We start from the raw sequence: 23,596 nt of genomic DNA, 5'->3' as shown, positions 1-23,596 counted from the left end.
GCGCCACCTACGCTTTTCATCGCTCCGGCGACCACGTCGCTCCCATTGCCGCGCGCCGAAGACGGCACACTTCCCAATTCTAGAACACTATATCAACGTCTTCGAACTTGTCGCCATGAAATGGCGTGGGCATACGTGGAGTATGGCAGATCAGCTGCTGGGCACTCACGGGAAGCTGAGTGGTCTGAATTGCAGCTGTAGTCATCGTGGTTCGCGGTGGGGAAACAAGAGGACCCCACTCGGGTGCTAAGCCTCTCAAGCGACGGCTCGCCTTGTGCACAGGTGTCGTGTCCACGGTGCGTAGATGGGCGTAGGGGGCAGCCAGAGGCTCTTCGTACATGGGATCTACCCAGCACCTCCACCAAAAATGTCACAGAAGCCAGTGAAACTGGTTCAGCAGGTTTACTAGGACTAAGTAAAAGCACCGGCAAGATCAGGCACGGAACCGACTGGCGGGCGAGCACCGAGAGCGAAGCAGACGAGCGCGTGCCAGTCTCCCGAGCTCGCCACATGGCGGCGCCAGTACGATAACATTGCTGCATTATATATATATATATATATATATATATATATATATATATATATATATATATATATATATATATATATATATACATATATATATATATATGTGTGTGTGTGTGTGTGTGTGTGTGTGTGTGTGTGTGTGTGTGTGTGTGTGTGTGTGTGTGTGTGTGTGTGTGTGTGTGTGTGTGTGTGTGTGTGTGTGTGTGTGTGTGTGTGTGTGTGTGTGTGTGTGTGTGTGTGTGTGTGTGTGTGTGTGTGTGTGTGCGCGTGTGTGTGTGTGTGTGTGCGCTCTGTAATCAAACAAATTCCATCAATTTAAATTTATTTTCGAAGTGAACTCTAACACCCTCCCCAAATGTGTTTTCATTGACTCACACGTTAGTTTAGCTGAGTAGGCGTTGAATCCTCGTCATTTTTATCATTTCTTAACACTTATTTAGCATAGTGAAAAGGAATGCCTGCACCTTATAGAAGTCACTTGTCGCTGGTCAAAACAGCAGCGTTTACTTAGTTGTACCAGAGTTTCTGTCATACCAACATTTGCTCTCAGCTTGCTTAGACGCAAAGCCAGCCGAACTCTATCCCTACGTTTGTGTTATTAAAGCGTGCTTCCATCTGTCATGAACGCACTGAACTCAAAATCCTCGAAAAAAAGTTCAGTGGGACAACTGAGTTTTGCCACATGCCGCGATATCATTATTGCTCTCCTCTTCAGCTCCTCTTGTAGTTGCTCTTTCGTGTAGCTGTAGTATCTGCTCACTTAATTACCTGTCCCTTATTTGGTCCTTTTAATGTCACACATTCTCATTAGTGTAAAGCCGGAATCTACTACCAGCGACTGATCGTAAACGACTACATGACGTAGATACCAAGTCCCATTTTAACCTTGTCGCTTGAACGTGCCTGTGTTGCATATGAGTGGCGTACCTGACTTGATCGGCATCCGAGAGCACTGGAAGCTTGTTGATGCTCATTCCACCTTTCCACCTTAACTGACCCACCCGAATTGTCAGCTCCTCCCAACGTTGTAGTATCATGTGGTCTCGTCAAGCCTCACAACCAGCAGAAAAAGCAGTGCCCGGCCAAGTAATCTGCCAGTTACCACCTCAGTGCTCTAGCGGAACCTTACCGTGTCCAAATAGCGCCACCGTTCGACCGCACTACCACATTGTAACCGAGCCAAGGAGCAAATGGAAGAATGAAACTTTCTTTAAAATGCCAGTTTAATCCTTAAATCAGTCTTTCAAAGGGAAATATCGCGTTCTGCATCAAGAATCTTTTGACTGGTGGTCAACAGCGGGGTGACATCACACTATAACCACCTCAAGCGGGCAGCTCAAACTCTCGACGACCACCACACAGTAAACTAGTGAAGACGTCCCTACATAATTCATCATTAGTCTACATCGCATCTAAGTAGTACCCTTGGTGAAGCAATTCTTCTGTGATAGTGCCTCTGAAGAAAGGGAAGGAGTTATATTTCTTTAAGAAATGGTTGTCAAGGGGGGAATCGAACCTCCGTCCTATATGTCGTGAGCCTGGAGCACTACCTGTACAACACTGAAGAACGTTTGCTCTTCACTGCGTGGATATATACTGGAACACTGATAGGCTTCTTGCATGCCTCACTTAGGCGAGCCGCGTCCCGTCAACCTTCCGTGCACAGTCACACAAGCATCCTGCTGTCACTCCGCTGACGCATCACTATTCGGGCAGACGCACACAAGCATCGAGTGATGGCAGCCAGACAGGTGGAGCCTTATAAGGTTATATATAAGAGTTGCGGTGCCTTATAAGGGTATGCAGGACGCCGGGACGCTTTTGCGGCATGAAAATGTAAGCTTAGCAGTGTAAAACTTTGAGAGAGATGAATATAGCTCCAGAGGTATAGGCGATGATTACATGCTTATCAAGCTGAGTTTCACATTCGACAATTTAATAATGCCGGAACGAGGCATGAAGACCAGCCAGATCTGATCTTTTACTCAGAACAGCAATTGTAAATTTGTAAATCGTAACAAAACAAATTTTAAAAGTAATTTTTGCGAATACTAAAGCGAAGTGGAGTACGCATAGTAAAAGGCGTTGTTTGAACTAGAGCTGAATAAAATGCAAGTCAGGCTGAAAAAGAAGAGACTTCAGTGATCTACACAACAATTATGCACAACGATGATGCAGTTTACAAAAGGCAGACTACACGCATAGGTAGACAACTAGATGGTGCTAAAGGAGCTGCAAAACGGGTTCCGGAAACAAATCTGGTATATTGCAAATCGAACCAGCCATTTCTTCAATTGCAGCAGCAACATAACGACATTAGAAGTTTGCCAGTATGCAGCAAAACTGTAGCCTTCAATGGTCAATTAGGTATCCTCAGATTTATATTTATAGCCGCACATCATCACGAACTCTGGCATACCTTTGGAAAGAAGTGCACACTGTCATGAGGTTTCAACCCTACCACATGACGGCGCCCGCTCTCTATTCTTAACATACATATCTTTCTCAGTGGACATGACATCTTAATCTACTGCGCGTTCTATTGTTTTTCTTTTCAAGGCTTGGTGCTTCCCACGATGAAAGCGACCCAAAACCTTGGATTCAAAACGATCCGGGATCAAGAAATTGCAAGTGGAAAGATGGTCACCTGATGAGCTACGTCGACGGTGGACCCAGACACCACCGATTTTCTGCATGCAGTCTTGCTCAGATCCGCAACGTCGTCACGTGAGACAAATATTATTACTAATTTTTACATGTACTGGTCATTCATCTGTCTTGTTGCAGTTATTTTTTTTCAACCTAAAGTATGAACAAAAAAAAAACTTTTTTCGTCACCATCATCACCAGCTACGTCCACTTCTCGACAAGTGCTTCTCTCAAATGCCTTCCAAACACTCTCCGGTGCCAGCTGAGGCAACCATGTCTCCGCAAACTTCCCACTCTCACCCGCCCGCGTACATTTATGCCAAACCTTTGTTACGCTTGCTTTAGCATGAAATCCGATCCGGTAACCTGAAAGGCCATCCATCACCTTTCCTTCGCGTCATGTCAGGCCCATGCCCAGTTCTTCATTTCTCCTTGATCTTGACTACAATATCAATAACTAGAGCTCTTTCATGTCCCACTCTGCATTCTTCGTATTTATTAAATGCACTTAACACATCTTATTTCAAGCAGCTTGCTACGTTTAACGCATTTCAAGTCAAATCACAGGTTAGCCTCCTAGTTATGCTACTTAGGTGAGCGTCGGTAAAATAAAGGTGTTAAATAGTTTACATTTCAAGGATACTGGTGAACCTTTATTCATAATCTCAGAATTCTAGTCTAAGGTATTGCTCTTCATTGTTATTTTTCAAGATATTACAGTCTCGTGGTTAAGATTTGCTGTCACAGTTTCATCGGGGTAGCTGTATACCCTCTAACCATTTTCAGCGTCCAGATGCCTATTTTAAACTTTCTTGAAGAACAACGCTTCGTTTGGTTTATAATTGTAGACGTGCCGTTCTGTTTTGCTTTCTAGATCTTCGATCGTGCTGTGCAGCTCATCCCTGAGATACTTATGAAAGAAATGTATTTGGTAATCGGAGACAGTATATTCCGTTAGCTTACACACACAGCTCATCTTACTTCATATCTCTGCATATGTTTGAAAGAATGTGTGAATAGTAACGGAGAGAACCGTATCTTTGATTATAAGGACCTTGTCTGAAACCTCATCATATTTTTTTTTTTTTTTACAGGACTGACAGCTTTGATGTCTATATAAATTCTAGCATAATTGCATACGATCAATCAGGAGCCGCGCAATACGTTTTGCTGGGTTTTGTGACGCATTCCAAGGCAGAGGTTAAACATCATCATCATCATCATGAGCAAACGAATCTCCCATATTCCCCCAATTAACCCGGTCCTCTGCTAGATGCGTGTATTTGATGCCTGCAAAGTTCTTTACCTAACACGCTTATCTAACTTTCTACCGCCCCTGCTACACTTTCCTTCCTTGCAATCCAATTCTTTACCCTAAGTAATGGGAGGAGAGACAATCTTCCACGGCTTCAAGACTTCGATATACTTCGTGCATGTTTCCCCAGGAAATTGAACTATTTGAGAGAGCGCTTATTCTGCTCGCTTTTGCCTCGCATGAGAGTCTCCGAAGCATTTTTTCATCTTTTCTGAAAAGCAGTCCCAGGCGACGAAAGTGTCCTCGTGGTTGTGGTACCACGTTAGGCCGTGTCATCAAACGCAAAGACCACGTTGGCTGGCAGGGTGGAAGAGTCCCACTTATTGTAATGGCTTACCCGCTGGTAATGAGTGAGCCACTTTTCTACGTCTTCGCTGGATGAGCCCATGAACGAACACGGCTCCCGTTGCTGCTGCCATGAGCTGCTAACCACGATCCTCAGAGCGTCGCCGTCAAGAGGCATCGTAGGCACAGGTGGCGGTAGGCCAGCAAGACGCAACTTAAGCGCGGTTCAAGCTGGGGATCTTTCTTCGAGGTTTCTTGTGAATGCCTACCCTGCACCTCCGCCAAGATGTTACGAGCGAGGTTTTATTGGCCGGAGGACGACTGTCGGAAACCGGCTAGCTGTCCACTTAGTCTCAACACGAGCTGTTTTGTTATCCTGATATTCTCCTGCCTCTGTTTCTATGCATCACAATTTCTACGCCATACATTTAAAAAAATTTCGTATCTTCTTGCTTAATCCCGACTAAAACAGCCTGCTGTTTCAAAGCGTGTACTGCAACACTTGCAGGGAAAAAAAGGAAAATTAGGTGCTCCATCTGCTGAGTGCGCATAAATATGCGTATGCGGTTGCCTTCATGGATGACATAATTTGAGTTTTACGGCTAATTAATTAGGCTGTAAGGTTACACCTACAAATGCCGTCGATTGAGTCATGACGATGTTAATTGTTGTTGAAGGTAGTGATGCTCATCTTTAATTCTCGCAATACATTTCATCATCATCATCATCATCATCAGCCTGACTATACCCACTGCAGGGCGAAGGCCTCTCCCATATTTTTCCACTTGACCCCTGCGAACTTCTTAACCTCATCCGCCCACCTAACTTTCTGCCGCCCCCTGATATGCTTTCCTTCCCTTGGAATCCAGTTTGTTACCCTAAGCGACCATCGGTTATCCTCTCTTCGCACTACATGTCCTGCCCATGTCCATTTCTTCTTCTTAATTTCCACTAAAATGTCAGTAACTTGAGTTATTTCTCTGACTCACTCTGCACGCTTCCTATCTCTTAATGTTACCCCTAACATTTTTCGTTCCATAGCCCTCTGGGCTGTCCTCAACTTAAGTAGAACCCTCTTGGTTAGCCTCCACGTTTCAGCCCTATAGGTGAGTACAGGTAAGATGCAACTGTTGTATACTTTCCTCTTGAGCGATACAGGTAAGCTGCTAGTTATAATCTGCGAGTGCTTGCCAAATGCGCTCTATCCCAATCTTATTCTTCTTGTTATTTCCTTTTCATGGTCCGGATCTGCGGTTGCTACCTGTCCTAAGTACACATATTCGCCTACTACTTCCAGTACTTCGCTACCTAATGTAAATTGCTGTTCCTTCCCGAGGCTGTTGAACATTATCTTAGTCTTCCGCATATTCATTTTCAAGCCTACCTTGAAAATCAATACATTTAACCGTTACCAAATGTTTCAATAACGTAGGAACACTACTGACAATGTGATGGAAAGTTATTCCTAATATTTGCTGCTAATATTTGCTGTCTTTGTGTTAAAAGAAAAATGAACACAAAGTCAATTTATGTTAGTATAAAACAAGTGAGGGACCCTTAAGCGTCGCCTTCAAGGATATGACGTGACATCGGTAATGGCTACCGTTTCCCGGCTCCGCCTTCGCTCACGTGACCGTCGATGTCATCAGCTATTGGAAGAGGCTCATAGTGCTAACGTGACCGTCGCGACCCAGGTGGTGCGGCTATAAAGCTTGCATGCGTCATAATGTTGTAATGGCAGAGATGCAGCGTGCGCGGTCGCAACACATTGCCCAGTGAGACATATGCAGATATATCTATAAAATAGCTTCATAGTACACGGAAAAAACACCAATAGATTCTGCTGTGTAATGACAAATTGCGATATATCCTAATTGTTTTAGAGGTTCACTCAATCATTGCGCGCCTTTAGTTCGTTTCCGTTCGCGTTCTTGTAATAAAGAGAGATAGATGTAAAAAGCTGACATCCACCAGATACATCATAAAAAATGGTTTAAAGGAGGCATTTCAATACTAATGCCTACCTGCCACGGAATCTTTTACTTTGCTTCAAACCGAAGTCAATTAGAGGTTCCTTCGATATTGCGTTGCAGATTGCGAGGATCGGTTTGCTGGAAGGTAAACAACAAAGGACACAAAAACGAGGGCAAATATGCTGGCATGTTTGTGAATCCCAATGACTTCTGCAAGACACTCGTATATCCAGATAAGAAGAACGTGACAGCCGACATGGTGAGTCACCATCCCGGTTCCACATGTACTACTTCTGTTTTTAGGCGATGCAATATGATTGTCATAGACGAAAATGAGAGCGTGTGTCTCAGCGTCACCTCCGGAGAACGGAGGGGAACTGAGGATTGGGCGAGTTGGTAACGATACATCGTATAAAATCCAGCGCTTATGAATACAGAGGACATACTCCAACACTTGCTCCTGAGCTTTCAGAGAGGCTCAGAAAGAAAGGGAAAATTTGTATAAATATACAAAGGTAAACGCAAAATAATTACGGAGCCATAATGCCAACCAAAGTGAAACTAATAATTGTAAACGCAGCAAATATAAAGCATGAAAAACCCAGCCAAAATAAAGTGAAAATATTTTGAGCAACTTTCGCGTAATAAAATGAGGCAGAAAGGTAAGGAGGACGCTTAAGTTTTCTCTCAAAGCAGACGCGATAGTGCCTTAAGAACGCCTTTTCATTCAGCACATTTTCGTCATTGAGAGACTGGCGCAGAGTTTGGCAAAATGTTAAACGTCTTTATTTGGTTTAACTTTTCGGGAAAGGGGGACGTAGTAACTGTCTCACTCCTCTTCGGATACCTACACTTACAATGAATGCCATACAGCTGGAAGTGCAAACGTCGTCAGTTAGAACACCTAATGCAAACCAGCCTCCAAGGGACCAGAAGATGGATGCATCTGAAAGGGGAGCGTCATCCTCAACGCTGCACAATGTATGCTTGCGTCACGCATTTTCTCCGGCACCGATTTTCTACATTTGGGTTACGGCAGCGGTGATGGCTTTTCAGCTGAGCAAACTGTACAACTCAGAGTAAAAAAACCGGATTGCCTTTAGGATCCCTGGTTAGGTACTCACTTGTTACTCACCTTGTTAGTGGTTACTCACTTGACCTGTTAGCTTGCTACAACCTTGTTACTCACTTAACTATATTATCCCATATTTCATTATCTCGCGTGTACTCATTAGGATAGAGTTGTAAACAGTGACAGTATTAGAAAGTGACATAGATATAAAGCCTCGCTTAAACCAAGCCGTAAGAACGTGCCTGCGTGGTTTATATAGTAACGGGCCTGAGTCCGGACGCAAGGGAACTGGAAGATTGATTCTTATTTCAAGTTCTCAATGCGAATAATGGAGCCGAGTTGGCCACTCCTACAAACTGTCCCACACATGATCTCGCTACGTACATAGCCCATCTACGAATGAGTGTGTAGCATATGATTTCGAGACCCACATGCATGATTTTTGCTCCCAACGCCAACACCAACGGCGGCACCAATACAGACGCTGAATTTCCTCCAGAACGGGGCTGGTTATGCTGTCGTGTTTAAAAAAAATAGCTACTGATTACGACACTCGATAATACGAAATTTTAGTTCAGCTCGCCAGGTAACTCGGGTTTGCATTTTGATGAAGTAAATAGTTTGATAGGCATGCTTTAATATAGATGCAGTTTGAGCCTGAGCTTTATTGCCTCCCATAAAAATTCATTAGCCGGCACTCAATCCTTTCTCTGTTTTTTATTGTTACAAAAGGAGGCGCTTTCAGTATTCTTGCCGGCTCCGTTAAGTTTCGAATATCTTGTCTTCAGTTGCGCTTAAGCGCTGAGAACTCAGTCTTCTGGAACCCCTTTCTAGAGAGCCGTCGGGCAAGACTTCTTGCCCGACGAGTGACAAATCCAGTCTTTTTTAAAAACACCGGTTTATTCCGGATAAAGGGAAAACATTCTACAAAAGTTAAGCAACGCAGGACGCCACTGCGCTGGAAACATGCTGTTGAGACGTGCGACAGTGGACCACCTAGAAAAAAAAACAATAGAGAGTTTTAGCTTACCGTCATCCGCGATCCGCTACCGTGATCCGCCCCCGCGCGTTTCACTGCGCATGCCCAGACCCCCCTTGACGCCGACAGATGGCGCCACATACTGGATGTCGGCACACAGACCTGCCGCGTCGGGACCAATCAGCTTGACCGCCCTGCCCACGCGCGGTAGAGAGCCACGGTGGCGGATCGCGGATCACGGTAAGCTAAATCTCTGTAATAGAGAGATTTAGCTTACCGTGATCCGCGATCCGCCACCGTGGCTCTCTACCGCGCGTGGGCGGGGCGGTCAAGCTGATTGGTCCCGACGCGGCAGGTCTCTGTGCCGACATCTAAATACATCCAGTATGTGGCGCCATCTGTCGGCGTCAAGTGGGATCTGGGCATGCGCAGTGGAACGCGTGGTTACGGATCCCAGTAGCGGATCGCGGATCACGGTAAGCTAAAACTCTCTAATGAGGGCCAGGGCTGTACCGCTGCAAGACAAAACGCATTGCGGCGCGAATAGGGCGAGCGATCGGATCAAAGCGCCAACAGCGATTCAAGAAACATTGCTGCTCGCGTAGCAGCAACTCACACTAATACGCCTAAGCCATTCCTGCGGGCGCCGCTTCCGTCTTCGTCCAGACAGGTCTTCGTTCCGTCATCCGTCCACATCCTGCTGGCCCATGACGCTCGCTCGCCACTCCCCTCGCTTACCTCCCTGCGGCCACAAGCATCAAGCCTTACTTCCGACGCGCTTATGTACCCTCGTTTCGACTCCGATAACATACCGCCCCCACGATTCCCAGCTCGCTTGTGCGCACTCGCGGTGCCCGGGCAAGCACCAATACAAATAGGAAAAAGCGCGCGCTTTTTGAAACGCTAAAAGCAGCTGCGGGGCCCCACAACACCAAGCTTAAATTTAAAGGGATAATTCGGCTCTGCTAATGTTAATTGTCTGCTGCTCCCCATACAGATTTATGTTCTTGTTCGTTATTTGGTATTTGCTAACCGACTTCTTCCTTAATTGCTGCGACTAATATGTCGCACGTCCCTCTAAACATATACTTACATTGCAGTTGTAAAGCCGCATTTAGTGAAAACCCAGGTGACATAGACATAAAGCCCAGCTATAACTAAGCCGTCCAAATGTCCTGGCGTGTCCTCGGGGTTCCATGTCTGAATCGGGATTAAAAGGTTTGAGACGTCGATTCACATGTAACCATCCTATCTGACAGTTGCCAATTTAGCAGCCGGGCACTCGGTTTTCCATCTGTACCACCTGCATGCCTATATTACCTGCATGCCTCCATAATATCTGCAAACTCCCACAAGCCAGAGGTATGCTCGTAATTTTTCACTCACAACGCCCATCGTTAGTTTAGAACGTGTCAATGTAAGTGCTCCCTCAGGACCCTAACGCAACCATTCGCTGCACTGCCCCAGACGTCTGTGTTGCGGATGTTTATGGCAGGTTGTCGGAGGACCAGCAGAGTCCTAAGCTACAGTTTGGCTAGAGAAAAGCCAGATAAGATGGCGCCCAGACCACCCTACAGCTGCCTAGTTGTTGCGATAGTGACAAGGGTGGCGCCGCCCATACCAGGAACAGGCGACCCGCGCTCTAAAACGGCCGCAGAGACTTTTTCCCCGATCACTTTTGCCCCTCGTCATCGGCGGTGAGTCAAGCTCGCAAGGGAGGTTATCCCTAAGAATTCTCTTCCCAAAATTTTTTGTTCTCGGGCCTCACTATGCCGTCCTATCTTTGCATCCTATCCTCCCTATACATGTGACCGCAGCTTGGAATCGACTGTCGGCGAGAAGAGTTTTCTCTAAGCCATGAGATATTGCGCTGAGAGCAACGAAACAACAGCAGGCAAATACAAGAGGAGCGCAAATTAAAATCGAAATGAGAGGAGTGCACGGGTCGAAATTCTGAGCCCGATCCTGGCCCTACGCTGCAGCCTCGAGCCCGGCACGATCTGAGTCTCGATCGTGAATTGGGCAGTGCTGAAGTTTCTTGCCCTGCTCTAACTTTGGGCTGGAATGACTAATACCTTTTTGCAGAAAGAGCAAACTTCATATACACAGATTCCCTGCTTTTCTAAAATGCGCAGCGAATGGTTATTTCGGCGGCCGTGTACTCGGCAGGTTCCTCTTGCACCATGTGCCTTTCGCGGTGCCGGCAAGGCGCACCGCAACATGCATTGTCTGGGCTGAGCAATCACGAGGCAACGTTTTCACCGCGGATGCTTTCGTGTTATGGCCCGTTTTCACCAGGCTACGCCTATACCAGCATCAAGTCACAGTAGGCACGCAAGAGGCGATAGCATGGTGCGAATATTGACAATGATAATAAAACGTTTCTGGTAACGGCGGTGGCAAGTGATCGGCAGGCGGATCGGCGTCCGAGGGTGAGAACTCGGACGCTTTCGCCGGTGGAAGGACGCAGCAAAACACTTACGTTTACGCATTCGGGGCGCCTGTAGTGCAATAGGACCATAATCGCGCTATAGAAAGAGTTACGTTCGCTCGGGATCGATGTGTCCGATTCACCCAGCTCACCCAAGAAAAATATACCCGAGCGGGCCGGCCCGAACACGAAGCGCAGGGCTTCAAAACCGCCCGAGCCCGTATACATCTCTAATGTGATCTCCTAATTGACTCTCCCCTGAAAATATAGCATCATCATCGCATGTGCTTGATGTACACTCACCGCAGGTGAGAACACGCGCGTCGATATCCCGTCCTGAAACAAAGATTTAAAAAAAGGCTGTTTCGTTACAGGGCACGCCCACTGCTATATGATAACCTAAGCTGTTTGCGCTTTTTTTTTCTTTAAAATAACGCATTAAAGATTTTGCGTACAACAGCACTCTTGCTACTCCCAAGAATTTTTATTTCCTTAAGAAGTGACAGATATTTGTTCAACAATGCTCAGAAAAGTTTGCTCTTTTGTACGTGACAACATTAGACGCCCCCTTCCGCACAAAATCTAGCGTTGTCGTCGCTGTGGGTGAACAGTCACGGGCACGCCTCTGACAGATTGTAGCTGATAAGTGTCATCACCAAGAACTGGTTCTTCAATGGGTTTTGTGACGTAACGAGAACGCTTCCTATCACAAAATTAGAAAGCGCTGCCAACTCTTGAAAAAGGGAGAACTTGCATAACGATTGCTTTCCGCAAGACCCTTCCTCTCTATTATCAGGCTTTATTCCTAGCCTTAAACAGCTGTGACGGTGACAGTATTGAAATGACGAACTATGCTGAAGCGTACGCGGCCACTACGCGACGCATGCCTGGCAACAATATAGGAGAACCTGCGCCTTCGAGCGCTCCCTGAACGTGTGTACATACGCCCGCCAAAGGAGCAAACGCCATGAGCTGAAGCCATAGCAGAATGAGAGACTCGACTCCAAATTCCAGAACGCGCTTCGAACTGCTACTGTCTCGTTCACCGGCATTGTGGGGTGTTTTACGTGCATGTGGCACCACTCTTGAATAGGGCGTGGAAGCCTTAGAGAGCGGAGAACTGGTAAAGTTAAATCTTGTTCGATGCCCGTATGTTCCCGTTTCGGCTCCCGAATGAAAGAAAAGTAGAACCCGGATGACAGCATATTGGTGTCTGGACGTTGGCTCTCGATTTCACTCGACATCACCTTAAGGTCGCCGACAACGGGGGCTGAAGCACTTCATGCCTTAAACCAATAATCACTAATGGCGCCGCAGCTGATTTCCCGCAGTGGCGTGGGTGATGCAGAGGACGCTTGACGCGTTCAGTAGACGCGACGTCAGCGTAAAATAGACGGAGCGGTTTCGTCGCTGAGTGTGAAGCGATTAACGCAGCATTATAGAAGACATAACCATTAAGAAGCAGGAAACTAGAGTGGAAAGGCCGAGGCGCTGATGGTGACAGCTGCCTAGCAGCGCACAATGGGCACACCCTCAACTTTCGGAACCGTCATATCGGGTAAAGTTCGTGCTGGCCACGCAGGAACTAGGGCGTATAGAAAGCGCGATAGCGAAGCAGCCTCTATCAGCTATCCGACAGCTCGCGATGAGTATTTGACAAGACCGTTTCAAGGCTTAGCCCCTTTTTTTTTTTTGAACTCATGGCGTTAAAGACCCGGCTTTCTAGAAAATCCGGTGTTGGTGTTATCGTTGTTCTAAGTGAAAAATCAGGGACCAGGCTCTGTCTGCTGGTAGTTCGCTAGGGACATAGCCGGCAGCCGACTCGTCGTCCCTTTGTGTGACTTCACGGGAAGATATGACGTAGTTGTGTCAGCAGGCGCTGCCAGCACATATATCGTCTTTTTGGAAGGAGAGTGGAGATCAGAACGCCGCCTTCCAGGACTCTTGAATCCAGGGTTAAACACGCAGACCCTAGGTCCTGGCCAGTGAGCTTGCTCGCGGGCATCCTCGCGAGCCCTCTGAGCCTAACTTAGCGCGTTTCATGACGCAGCGTCTAACACCAAATTTCCGGCAGCAGGCGGAGAGCATTCCTGGTAGTTTAGTTAATTCGGAGTGATAAAGCGTGAATAAATCCTAAACGCACTTTCTTCTTTTCTCCTGATAGAAATCTACTCATGCGGCAAAATGCAAGCTAAAGTGTCAATATCCAGAGTATCATGACGAGTGCGACGAGACCGGCTGCTACAGATACGTTACGACGCACTACAGACTTCTAGCGTCGCTGGATTTCATGCTCTGTGGGGATGAGCGGGTAAGCAGAAAAGTCTGTACTAAAAATAAAAAAAGTGTTCAACTTCACAACATGTGAGCCCAGAGGGGAGGGGAGGGGAGGGGGGGGGAGGCTTAATGTGGATCGCTGAAGAAATTTATCAAGTTCTCTGAAACTAAACAAATTGGATGCAGCAGTTCAACCCATTTCTTACCACGTTCATACACCAACCTAGGTAAAAGTCGTATCAGTTCGCGCAATGCGAATTGAAAAAAAAAGCAACGCTTCATTGTAGCTACACTAAATCTTCTGATCAAATACTACCTTTTTAGAACAGTATATGCTGGCATCTTGCGTGTGGATAACCCTCCAATGCGCACGCATGAATTGCGTACTATGGTGCAAATCATTACGTATGTCTACTACACTGGCATCACGTGTGCTAAAGCGCTTCGCTCTTTTTAATATAATAATAATATTAATAATAATGTAATAATCAGCATTGTTCATGCAACATCTACACATCGGTAAGGCCCTACCAAAGTCGCAAGCGAGTTTGTGGGCTGTCACCAGTAGAAACCACAATCCTTGTGCACGGTATACTTGTTATAAAACGAAATCAAACTAAGATAACGAGAGAAGAGGAGCAAAAAGTTGCGAGAGCATTGCTGAATCTGCAGTGGAGAAATACGAAACCCTGAGCGCTGCTGCTGCACATACAGTACATCGCGCGCCCCTTGTATAGACCAACACCGACCAGCGACGTAAACGAGATGCGGGAGCGCTGCTGCCGCCAGGCTGAGCTGACTGGGAGTGAAAATAAGGCTTAGCGCCCACGGGAACACATGCAACCAAAATCTTTCAAAACAGTTTTCTGATGGAAATGTACAGCGCAAAGAAAGACAAGGACAAAATTAAGACATATGGGAGACACGAGCGCTGATTCTTCTGGTTTCAAAGTGCGCCTATGATGTCGCTGTTCGGTGCAGAGTAACTATTGTCACGGGGAGGCGACACCTCGACTGACTCGCCCCCTCAAAATAGCTGAACAACGCGGCGGCGGCGATAGTACCAAACGCGATCGCTAGTCGTCGAATTACTAACTCCGTCACACCGGCAAATGCTCAATTTATAGGCGGCGAGGAAACATCTAGATAAAGTCGCAAACGGTGACTAGCATTACATGGAACATTCTAGAAACCCACGCGAGTGGCTAGAGTATTCGAGATACATCTCGGCGCATCTTGCGCGACAAAGAAAATAAAGCCGCATCTGGCGACGACGAGGATGAACAAAGAATACAGAATCGTTCCGAGCTATAGAATCACAGTGGCAAGATCGCACGCCAGCGGCTTTCGGAAAACAACAAATAAAGATTTGAATCGTTTGCGGCACCATGAACATTGTAGAACACATTGCGAAACTATGAAACATCAATACAGAGGCGGAGTTTATTTAAAACAGCGCAAAACCTATGGAGATACAAGTCGGGCGCACGGCTCGCAGAAACGCATGAAATAAGGAAACCTTACCAAAATAATTTACTGGCTTCGGAAAGCGCCAATAAAAGTGGCAGATTTTCAATGTTAGCGAATCGCTTTAGGAAAAATTGTGACAAGGTATGCTACATCATTCTGAAGCCAATCAATTATTAAAACGCCTCGATAAAGATGCATTGCAAAGACCGACATACTCCTGAAAAAATAGTAAATCATTGGGTGCTTCTCGCAATCGCGACAGTTTCTCGTTTTGGCCGACATGCTACCGCGCAGACTACGTTCCCTCTTAAATACTGCCGTTGAAATGACACAAAATTTCAAGCTGAAGGCAGTCCTCACACAGCACGATAAATGAACGGAAAGCAGCAGCAGGCAACCAAACTTCCGCATCCGCTCCCACAAGTAGCGGACGCCGGCATCGTCCGCTCTCAAATACAGCGTCGTATGTGGTGCCGTCTGTACAATGGGAGGTTTTCTTTAGCTCCCTTGTCAAGATGTTTGAGAAGTGCTTTTTGATTGTAGTTTTGCCTAGGCTGCACACCCTGGACTACTGTTATAATGAAGTAAGTTCTGTGCACCGTTTGTTGTGGTGAACCAATTTCCCGCAATCAGGCGCTCGCATCGCAAGACTCCGGTTTCATGTGCTGCGCTTGTACTTACGCGATTATCTGCGTTCGCGGTTTGTTTGTTTTTTGTTTTGTTTTTTTTCTTGCAATGCGCGCACTTCATTGCGGAGAATCGCCTAATTCACGCATTCATAGCGGCGAGCACCTAGTTTTGTCGCTTGACGCGATGGGGCGCTTGCAACTCTCACCCACCCACTCGGGCTGCCTGACACATGCTGGAAGAGGAGGTGCGAAATCGCTACGTGATGCATTTAGTTAGTTTTCTACACGCGGGGCGGCCTCAAGGAACAGCACCAGTACTTGAGAGACTTCTTTCTACGGTGGAACTTGGCATACGCGCTTCATTTTAAAGCATATATCATGTTCGAGTGTTTGGACGACTCTTTTTTAGGGTGATGGCACGTCAGTTTGTAGACCTGTGCTTCGAATTCCGACTTGAGAAGCGCTAGCAGAACAATGCATTTTCCTTGCAGGGCGTCTAGTCGCGACTGTAGCAATTTATAAAGCGCTTCTTCCCATTCTGTGCATTATTATGTTCTTCCTGCCGTAGCCAAATGCACGAAATATTTAAGGCTGGGGATCAAACTAGATCATACAAAGTTGGGCAGAGTTCAGCTTGCCGCTGCTGTTCAAACTGAAAAACCAGGTCACCAGGGGTGCACTTCGTATTAGGGTTGTCACCTATCCCTCCCCATCCCCTCTCCAGGAGCCTCGTAGTACGAAGAAACCTATAAAGGTAACATGGATGATGTCAGCCTCGGGTGAAAGACGACTTAGGGCGCTGAGGTGTGCGATCGTGTAAATCAGGTCTCTGACGTGGTCGACGGCAAAGGATCAACACTTTCTATGTTAAGCCACGCTGTTGCAAACGCTGCCAAATTCAAACTATATCGTCAGGGGCCAGTTGCGTCCGTAGCGCGATGCTAACAGTCGCAAGGAGCTTTGAAGCACTCTTGCAAAACGAGAGTTTTCAAACTAGGGCGCCGAAGAGCATCATCGGCTAGGAGAAGGGTTTAAGCTAGGCACAGATCATCTACGAAAAACGGGAAGATGGTATCAGGAGTGTATCGAGGGCTGAGTGCGTATGAAGGAATTTGCTATAGTCACGCTTCTCGTGCATTGCGCGAGGTTTAAAATAAATTTGATGAATGGTAGCGCGGTGTCCGATTCTTATTGATGGATGCGCTCGACATGAAGAACATGTTCCTAGATGTCCGATCCATGAGCTCCATCAAACCTTTCGTTTTAGAGTAATATGGTGCCAGTGTCGGTAAGGCCACTCGCAGTATCGAAGCTTATCGATAATGGTTGATGCAAACTTGCGGCCACGCTTACTGAAATATGCCACCTGCCATGACAGGTGCCATCCGTGACTATGACGCCAACCACTGAAGCTGACAAAGTGGGCAGAAAGAAATGCGCTCCGCCACTTATTTTCCCTTGAAAACTCAGCGTTGTGATGCGGCCGAGTAAAGTAGTTTTACTCTTTCAGGTTTGCATCCAGGGCGTGTGCACGCCCATGAAAGATATAGCAACAAAACAGCCTAAGAAGCCTCAGGAAATACCCACGACTGAGGGCACAACGCAAGCACCTGAAGCCAAGACCCCACAAACCAAACCCAATTCTACTCTTACCGATGGTGACGAATGCAAGTGTGACTGCAGCGCCTCTACGGCCGCTACCACCTCAACGACTCAGTCTCAAAACTGGTGGCGGATTTTTCGAGGATAACGACAATAAATGTTCATATTTTTTACCACCCTTTGGTGATTTCACGTGCAGTTCTACGCACGTCTCTGGTTCACCCGGTGCCTTACAAAAAATCGTACGAGTCTGCCATAATAAATGAAGTAAGCTCTTGAGATACGCGTTCCTCAATTATGAACCGAGACCCTCACTACAGGCCTTATACAGAAAGTGGCACCCATCGCTTTGACTGCATGCGTTTCTGCTGTGTTGGGGATCCCGGGAAATGCAGCATTAGTAGTACTGGATTAGCAATGCGCAAGTTGGCATTTATCGTCGTATAAGATGTCCAAATGCTGCTCTGTACATTAGTGTACATAAAAAGCGGTTAAAAATAACCAGAGAAACAAAGTCAGGGTGCCAGCTTTCTGTGCCATTTTTTTTCGGCCGGGCGCACGATGCGAGGCCAACGGAAAGCCGCTTTCGGGTGTTGAGGGCTTTTCGTGTGGTAATAATTACAATGCAGGTGCAGATAGACCGCTGAAAAAAGCCTAATAGTCTGTTGCGTGGTTATCTGACATTTGCTGAGTTGCAATCTTGCCTGATAGTATAGTGACGGAACTTCCCATTTAAATTGCGTACACTGCCCTGTCATTTATGTCCAGCGTCAAACGAAGTGGCGGGGCGCGTCTTCAGGACGCATGTGTAAAGATGAAGTACAGAAAAGAGATGCTGCTTAAAAAATTGGATGCCATCGCACGGATTCGCACAAAATTGGCCTCGAGAATGATATGTTGCATGAAATTTATTATTACTGACGATATGCTACTGCTACGCGTGTTCCGGTCAGAACGATTTATGATGCACAAAGATAGGAGTAGAGGCTGGATTACATGTTTTTCTTTTTCTTTTAAAATGAGCAATCGCCGCTATATATCTGTCGTTATCAGGAGTTCAATGGCAATATTAGATTCTGAGTGAATGTGGGAACATTTCGGTGAGATTCTGAGGCATATAATATCATATGGAAATAAATGGGCCTCATGTGACGATGTTAGTGGCCACCAAAGACGCACGAAGCATTCGGCCCAAAAGTCCAAATGCCAGCTCGTGTGCGTAAATGCGTCGTGGGCTAACGTCCGGAAAATATTACAATGAATACGCGAACATAAGTCAAAAGTAATGCAGGACAACTGCGTCCGTGAAAAGCACGTTATTTGGTATTGTATGGCCCGGTACGGTACGGCACGGTATGGTATGGTATGGTATGGTATGGTATGGTATGGTATGGTATGGTATGGTATGGTATGGTATGGTATGGTATGGTAGGGTAGGGTAGGGTATGGTATGGTATGGTATGGTACGGTATGGTATGGTATGGTATGGTATGGTATGGTATGGTATGGTATGGTATGGTATGGTATGGTATGGTAGGATAGGGTTGGGTATGGTATGGTATGGTATGGTACGGTACGGTACGGTACGGTACGGTACGGTACGGTACGGTACGGTACGGTATGGTATGGTATGGTATGGTATGGTATGGTATGGTATGGTATGGTAGGGTAGGGTAGGGTAGGGTAGGGTATGGTATTGTATGGTATGGTATGGTATGGTATGGTATGGTATGGTATGGTATGGTATGGTATGGTATGGTATGGTATGATACATGGTGTTGAACGTCCTAAAATGACATAGGAGATAAAGGGACATAAGAAGTGACATGAGTGGCGCCACAGTAGAGCTCCTATAATTTCGACCCCTTGGATTCTTTCAATCAGTACTGACATCTAACCAGTAAACAAGCACCTCGCATTTCGCCTTCATTGCAATGCGGCCACTGCCACCGGGATGAAACATGCATGCTCGCGGGGTGAGCGTCAGAGTGCGATAAAAATTAATCAACCGTGGCGGTTTGGAACAGCATATGTCGTCAAACCCACATAACGGCCCCAGTGATACTGAATGTTGCTGACTACTAAAGAAGGCGATGCAATCAACAAAATGTGCATTGGGGAATAGGCATTGCGTCTCGGACACAGCGAACGGCCGTGACCACACAACTGCGTTACAGCAAAGAAGTAGCGCCACAAATTCGGTTTCTCAATCGAAAAACGCGGTTTCAACTTGTGTGATGACGGTGAAGCACCACTGAGCTTCTGCGACATCCCGAGCTAATACTACGTGGCGAACCCAAATATGGTTTGGTTTAGTTTGTGGGGTTTAACGTCCTAAAGCGACGCAGGCCATGAGAGACGCCGTAGTGGAGGACCCCGCAAATTTCGACCACCTGGGGTTCTTTAACGTGCACTGACATCGCACAGCGCACAGGCGCCTTGCCTTTCACCTCCATCGAAAAGCGGCCGCCGAGGCCGGGATTATGATTATGTGGGCTGTAGTATCATAGGCTGTCTCTGTGCTTGCAATTCATGCTCGCTCCATTACTTTTTCTGACTTGTGAATACTGTTTGTCTCCCCCACCCCATGTAATACCGTCCCCATCTGATGCTCTTAAGGGTTAATAAATTATGATGATGATGATGATGATGATTATGATGATGATAATAATGAATGTACACGTGTGACTTGAGTTAAGCGGAAGCGTGACCTCTTCACTGTCATCTCGTATTCGTTTTTCCCACGCGCAGCTGCCCACTGGAACGGCCTTGCAAGTGACATCGCTGTATCACCCGCTCCTCTAAGCTCATTGAAAGTGTAAACATGTCTCTCTAACTGTGCTCTTATATTGCTTCCAGACCCTTATGTAACACCTCTCCTTGGAAATTTTAAGGAAACAAAATAACATGAAATAAAACGTGAGACCGGGCAGATTTGAAACTACTACAAAACATTATAACAACATCAGTGATCAAGCGCTCGCAGCCATCTTACCACTTTCAATACTGGTCATATGTCGTGGATGCCTTATTGGCCCCGCCAGTTACCTAGCGTTCCTTGTCTGCCACTGTATCATTACTGTTGAAATGTTGGTGAAACTTAGGCCGACCAAATGCCAGTTGCTGTGCATGCTCATTTCGTAATGAGTGATATCCCGTCTCTAAGGAAGGTCTTTGACAGAAATGATATCGGCGTGAGTCCGCTGATCAAGAAGCAGACTTGCGTAAGACACCTTTTAAAGAAATAAGCAACGCCATTGCTGGATTTTGCATTCTTACTTTACTGAGATGAATGCAGTCCGCTTACCCTATCAGCATCCGATACAATAAATACATTCACCGCAAACATCAAGCGCGTTGAAGTGGGTTTAAAAATAATACGGAGCGACGGAAGAGGACGAAAACACCGACGCTGTAATTTTTGTGCCTACTTTGTCCTCGTCCGTCGCACCGTATTATTTTGGATCGAAATGTACCACTATCTCGAACAAGAGTTCTACTTGCAAGTGGGTTCAACGCTAATTTAGCGAGACTGGTCGATGATTCAGTTCAAGTGTCAGAGAATATGAATGCTAATGAGCTGTGTACAACAAATCAGGGCGAAATTTGGGAATGCATTGCAAGCACTGCAAAAAAAATGTGACCTGTCGAATTAGATCTATGATTGTTCGTAAGTTTAGGCTTTGCTTTATCTGCGTCGCACCCCCGCCTTTAGGGTTGTTATTTTCGTTGATATCCCTCATACCCACAATTTTAGCTTGTTCACTGAGGTTTCTTCATGTTTTCTTGACATTTTTTGCGAGGTCTTTTTATCTGTAGGCATAAAATTATATATCCCGTTGAAGTTAGGGTATAGTCAAATAATTGAAAAAAGGTTAGCTGATGTAGTTAAGCCCAAGAGTGAACGATGATGAGGTCCCTGCCTCTAAGAGGCATATGACAACGAATTGTGCGGGGAGAGACCATGCTGCCACCAGGTGCCGGATCCGCGTCGGCTTCAGTAAAACCCCTCAATAAACTAAAAGTAGCGCCATCTCCTCTCTCCTCCTCCGGCGGCGCCGCTCCTCCTCTCGCATTTCGACCGTGGCTCCACCTACGGGGTGCGCGACTAGCGCGCGCTCTCCGGAGCAGGCGCCCTTCACAGCCGTCTCGATCAGCGCCGCGCGCGCGCCGATCGAGGCAGCCGTGCGCCGGGTCTCACCAGAGCCTTGCATTTTGTCGCAATGTGTTCAGGTTAAAATATTACTCGCTGCTGAAACATAATTACCGAATGTTGACAGGGATTTCCCGCCAGAATAGTTTCAGCTGTGAGTGTCTCACACCACATATACGCGATTTCGGCGTTGGTTCAACTCGCCGTCATCTCCGTGTGTCCGTAGTTCGTCACATTTGGCCACTCAGCGGCATGCTTTATAAAATTTGTAACTAGGCGGCGGACAGGAACAATTTTGGAACAGTCTATGTATGGTTTCTTTGCAGCGTTGACTGCATTGCGAGCTGCCGGTAAACTTGAGAAGTGTGGCAGCAGCTGTCTTCCATGTATATTCAACTTCAGCTGCAGATCAAATTAACTATAGGCGGCGGAAGCTGCAGTGTGTGTGGAGTCTTTGCAGCTTTGATTGACTTGTGAGCTACCGGTAAACTTGGGGAGGGAGGTAGCAGTTATTTTTTTTTATATTTGGCGTTGAGACGGTGCCGTGTTCAGCTGCCATGGTGTGTCACCATACGTACACGATTTTGGCGTCGATTTAACTCGCCTTCACCTCCTTGAGTCCGTCAGCCGTTGACAAAAGTGCGCAACATGCTTGAAAAAAAAAATTAGGCTGCGGAAGCTGCAGTCTGTGTGGTTTCTTTGCAGGTTGGACTGAATTGTAAGCTACCGTGAAACTTGAGAAGCGTAGTAGCAGTTTTTTTTATATTTTGCGCTGAAACGGTTCCGTTTTCAACTGTCAGTGCGTGACACCATTTGTACGCGATGTCTGCGTTGGTTGAACTCGCCTGCACCACCGTGCTTCTATCAGCCGCCGGCCAAAGAGCGCAACATGCTTGAAAAAAAAAAATTAAATAGCCAGCGGGAACGATTTAGTAGCAGTCCGCGTGGCAGCAAAACACACGGCGATATGTGCCGCGCGCGCGCCGCCCACCCCGCTGGAAAGGAGGAAGCTGCACGCTCAGCAAAAAAAAAGCGCGCCCGCGCACGTGACGGCGCTCGGCCAATGAGAGGGTCGAACGACGAAGGAGAGCGCAGGAGAGGAGGCGGGCGGCAAACTTCACATGTTGGCGCTACTTTTAGTTTATTGAGGGGCTTTAGGCTTCAGCGCTGGACATTCGCACAGCCGTTGTTGGATATCGGCTTCATCACTCGAAACTTGCATATGGGACACCCCGAATGGGGATAGAAATCTCGACACTGAGTTCACTTTCAAGTCACTGCAAGTATTAGAGCAACCCCAACTTGAATACTCCGAAGCGCAACTTCCTCTCTTCGGGTTAGACCATGCGGGAGGCTTGCCGTAACCCGAGATAGAAGAGCACATGCGCGGCGGCGGAGGTGCTCTTTTCTTTTAAAAGGAGGGAAGCATTATTCAGTTTCAGGAGCTTTTTGATGACGAGATTGGGGTGGAAAGGCGGGTCGCAGAATCTGGATGGATTTGGGAACTGAGAAGGTCACGCGAACTCCGTTTGCGTGACGTATTTGCGCGTGAGCAGTTATCTGTTTGTCACTTTGCTGCTAACTAACCGTGATAGGTCAAAAGCTGATTGCAGAGAGTACCATTTGTCCGAATATATTTGTCCATTTAGTCAAACCACACTTGTTACCTTGCGAAATTTGTGAAATGAAGGAACAAAAGATGACATGCGTCGTTCCATGCTCTGTCATGCAGTACAGACTTTAAAATAATAAATATAATAGCATATGAGACCAGGAGAACTAGTGCAGTGTTTCTATCTCTGAGTGCTCTAAAGAAATACGTCTGACTGAAACAAAATCTGCCAAATAAAACGTAATACGATTAATTATGTTCGCACTCCAGAATTCAAATACACTGAATTTCAAAAAGCGCTGATATTATAACGCGACGCCATCGATGACGTCATCATGAAGCCTGTCCATTGCGCTGCATGGAGACTTTTCTTCATGATCGCGCTACGATGCATGAAAGGGCAAAGAGAACAGACTAAGGAACTTTAAGTGTGCAAACAAAAAAGGTGACTGAAACATGGATCCCTCAGTGCATGTGCACATATATGTCTACTAAGCGATGTTTAAAATGTCGGCAGTAGATCGAGGAATAAATTCATTGCATTAGTATACCGGTATACTTTAAAGGCTGTCCGCTAGTGTTGCATAGTTCCTACTTACTGTAAGCCTAGAAAGACTTAAC

At 46.6% G+C, this 23,596-nt stretch overlaps 1 protein-coding gene across 1 annotated transcript in view; it reads left to right on the top strand.

Annotated features, from left to right (window-relative positions):
- LOC146173248 (venom metalloproteinase BumaMPs1-like) overlaps window positions 1-17,386 on the top strand; it is a 32,764-nt gene extending 15,378 nt beyond the window's left edge. The window contains exons 10-13 of the mRNA XM_084584949.1: window positions 3,088-3,255; window positions 6,871-7,009; window positions 13,397-13,543; window positions 17,119-17,386. Coding sequence (XP_084441075.1) covers window positions 3,088-3,255; window positions 6,871-7,009; window positions 13,397-13,543; window positions 17,119-17,358 — 694 coding nt within the window. The 3' untranslated portion in view covers window positions 17,359-17,386. The remainder of the gene's footprint in view (window positions 1-3,087; window positions 3,256-6,870; window positions 7,010-13,396; window positions 13,544-17,118) is intronic.
- Window positions 17,387-23,596: the final 6,210 nt, after the last annotated feature.

Source organism: Amblyomma maculatum, chromosome 11, assembly GCF_055883805.1.
Source record: "Amblyomma maculatum isolate TAMU_Amacu chromosome 11, ASM5588380v1, whole genome shotgun sequence".
NCBI lineage: Eukaryota > Metazoa > Arthropoda > Arachnida > Ixodida > Ixodidae > Amblyomma > Amblyomma maculatum.
Note: the sequence above shows the minus strand (reverse complement) of the source record. Positions and strands in the feature narration are given on the sequence as shown.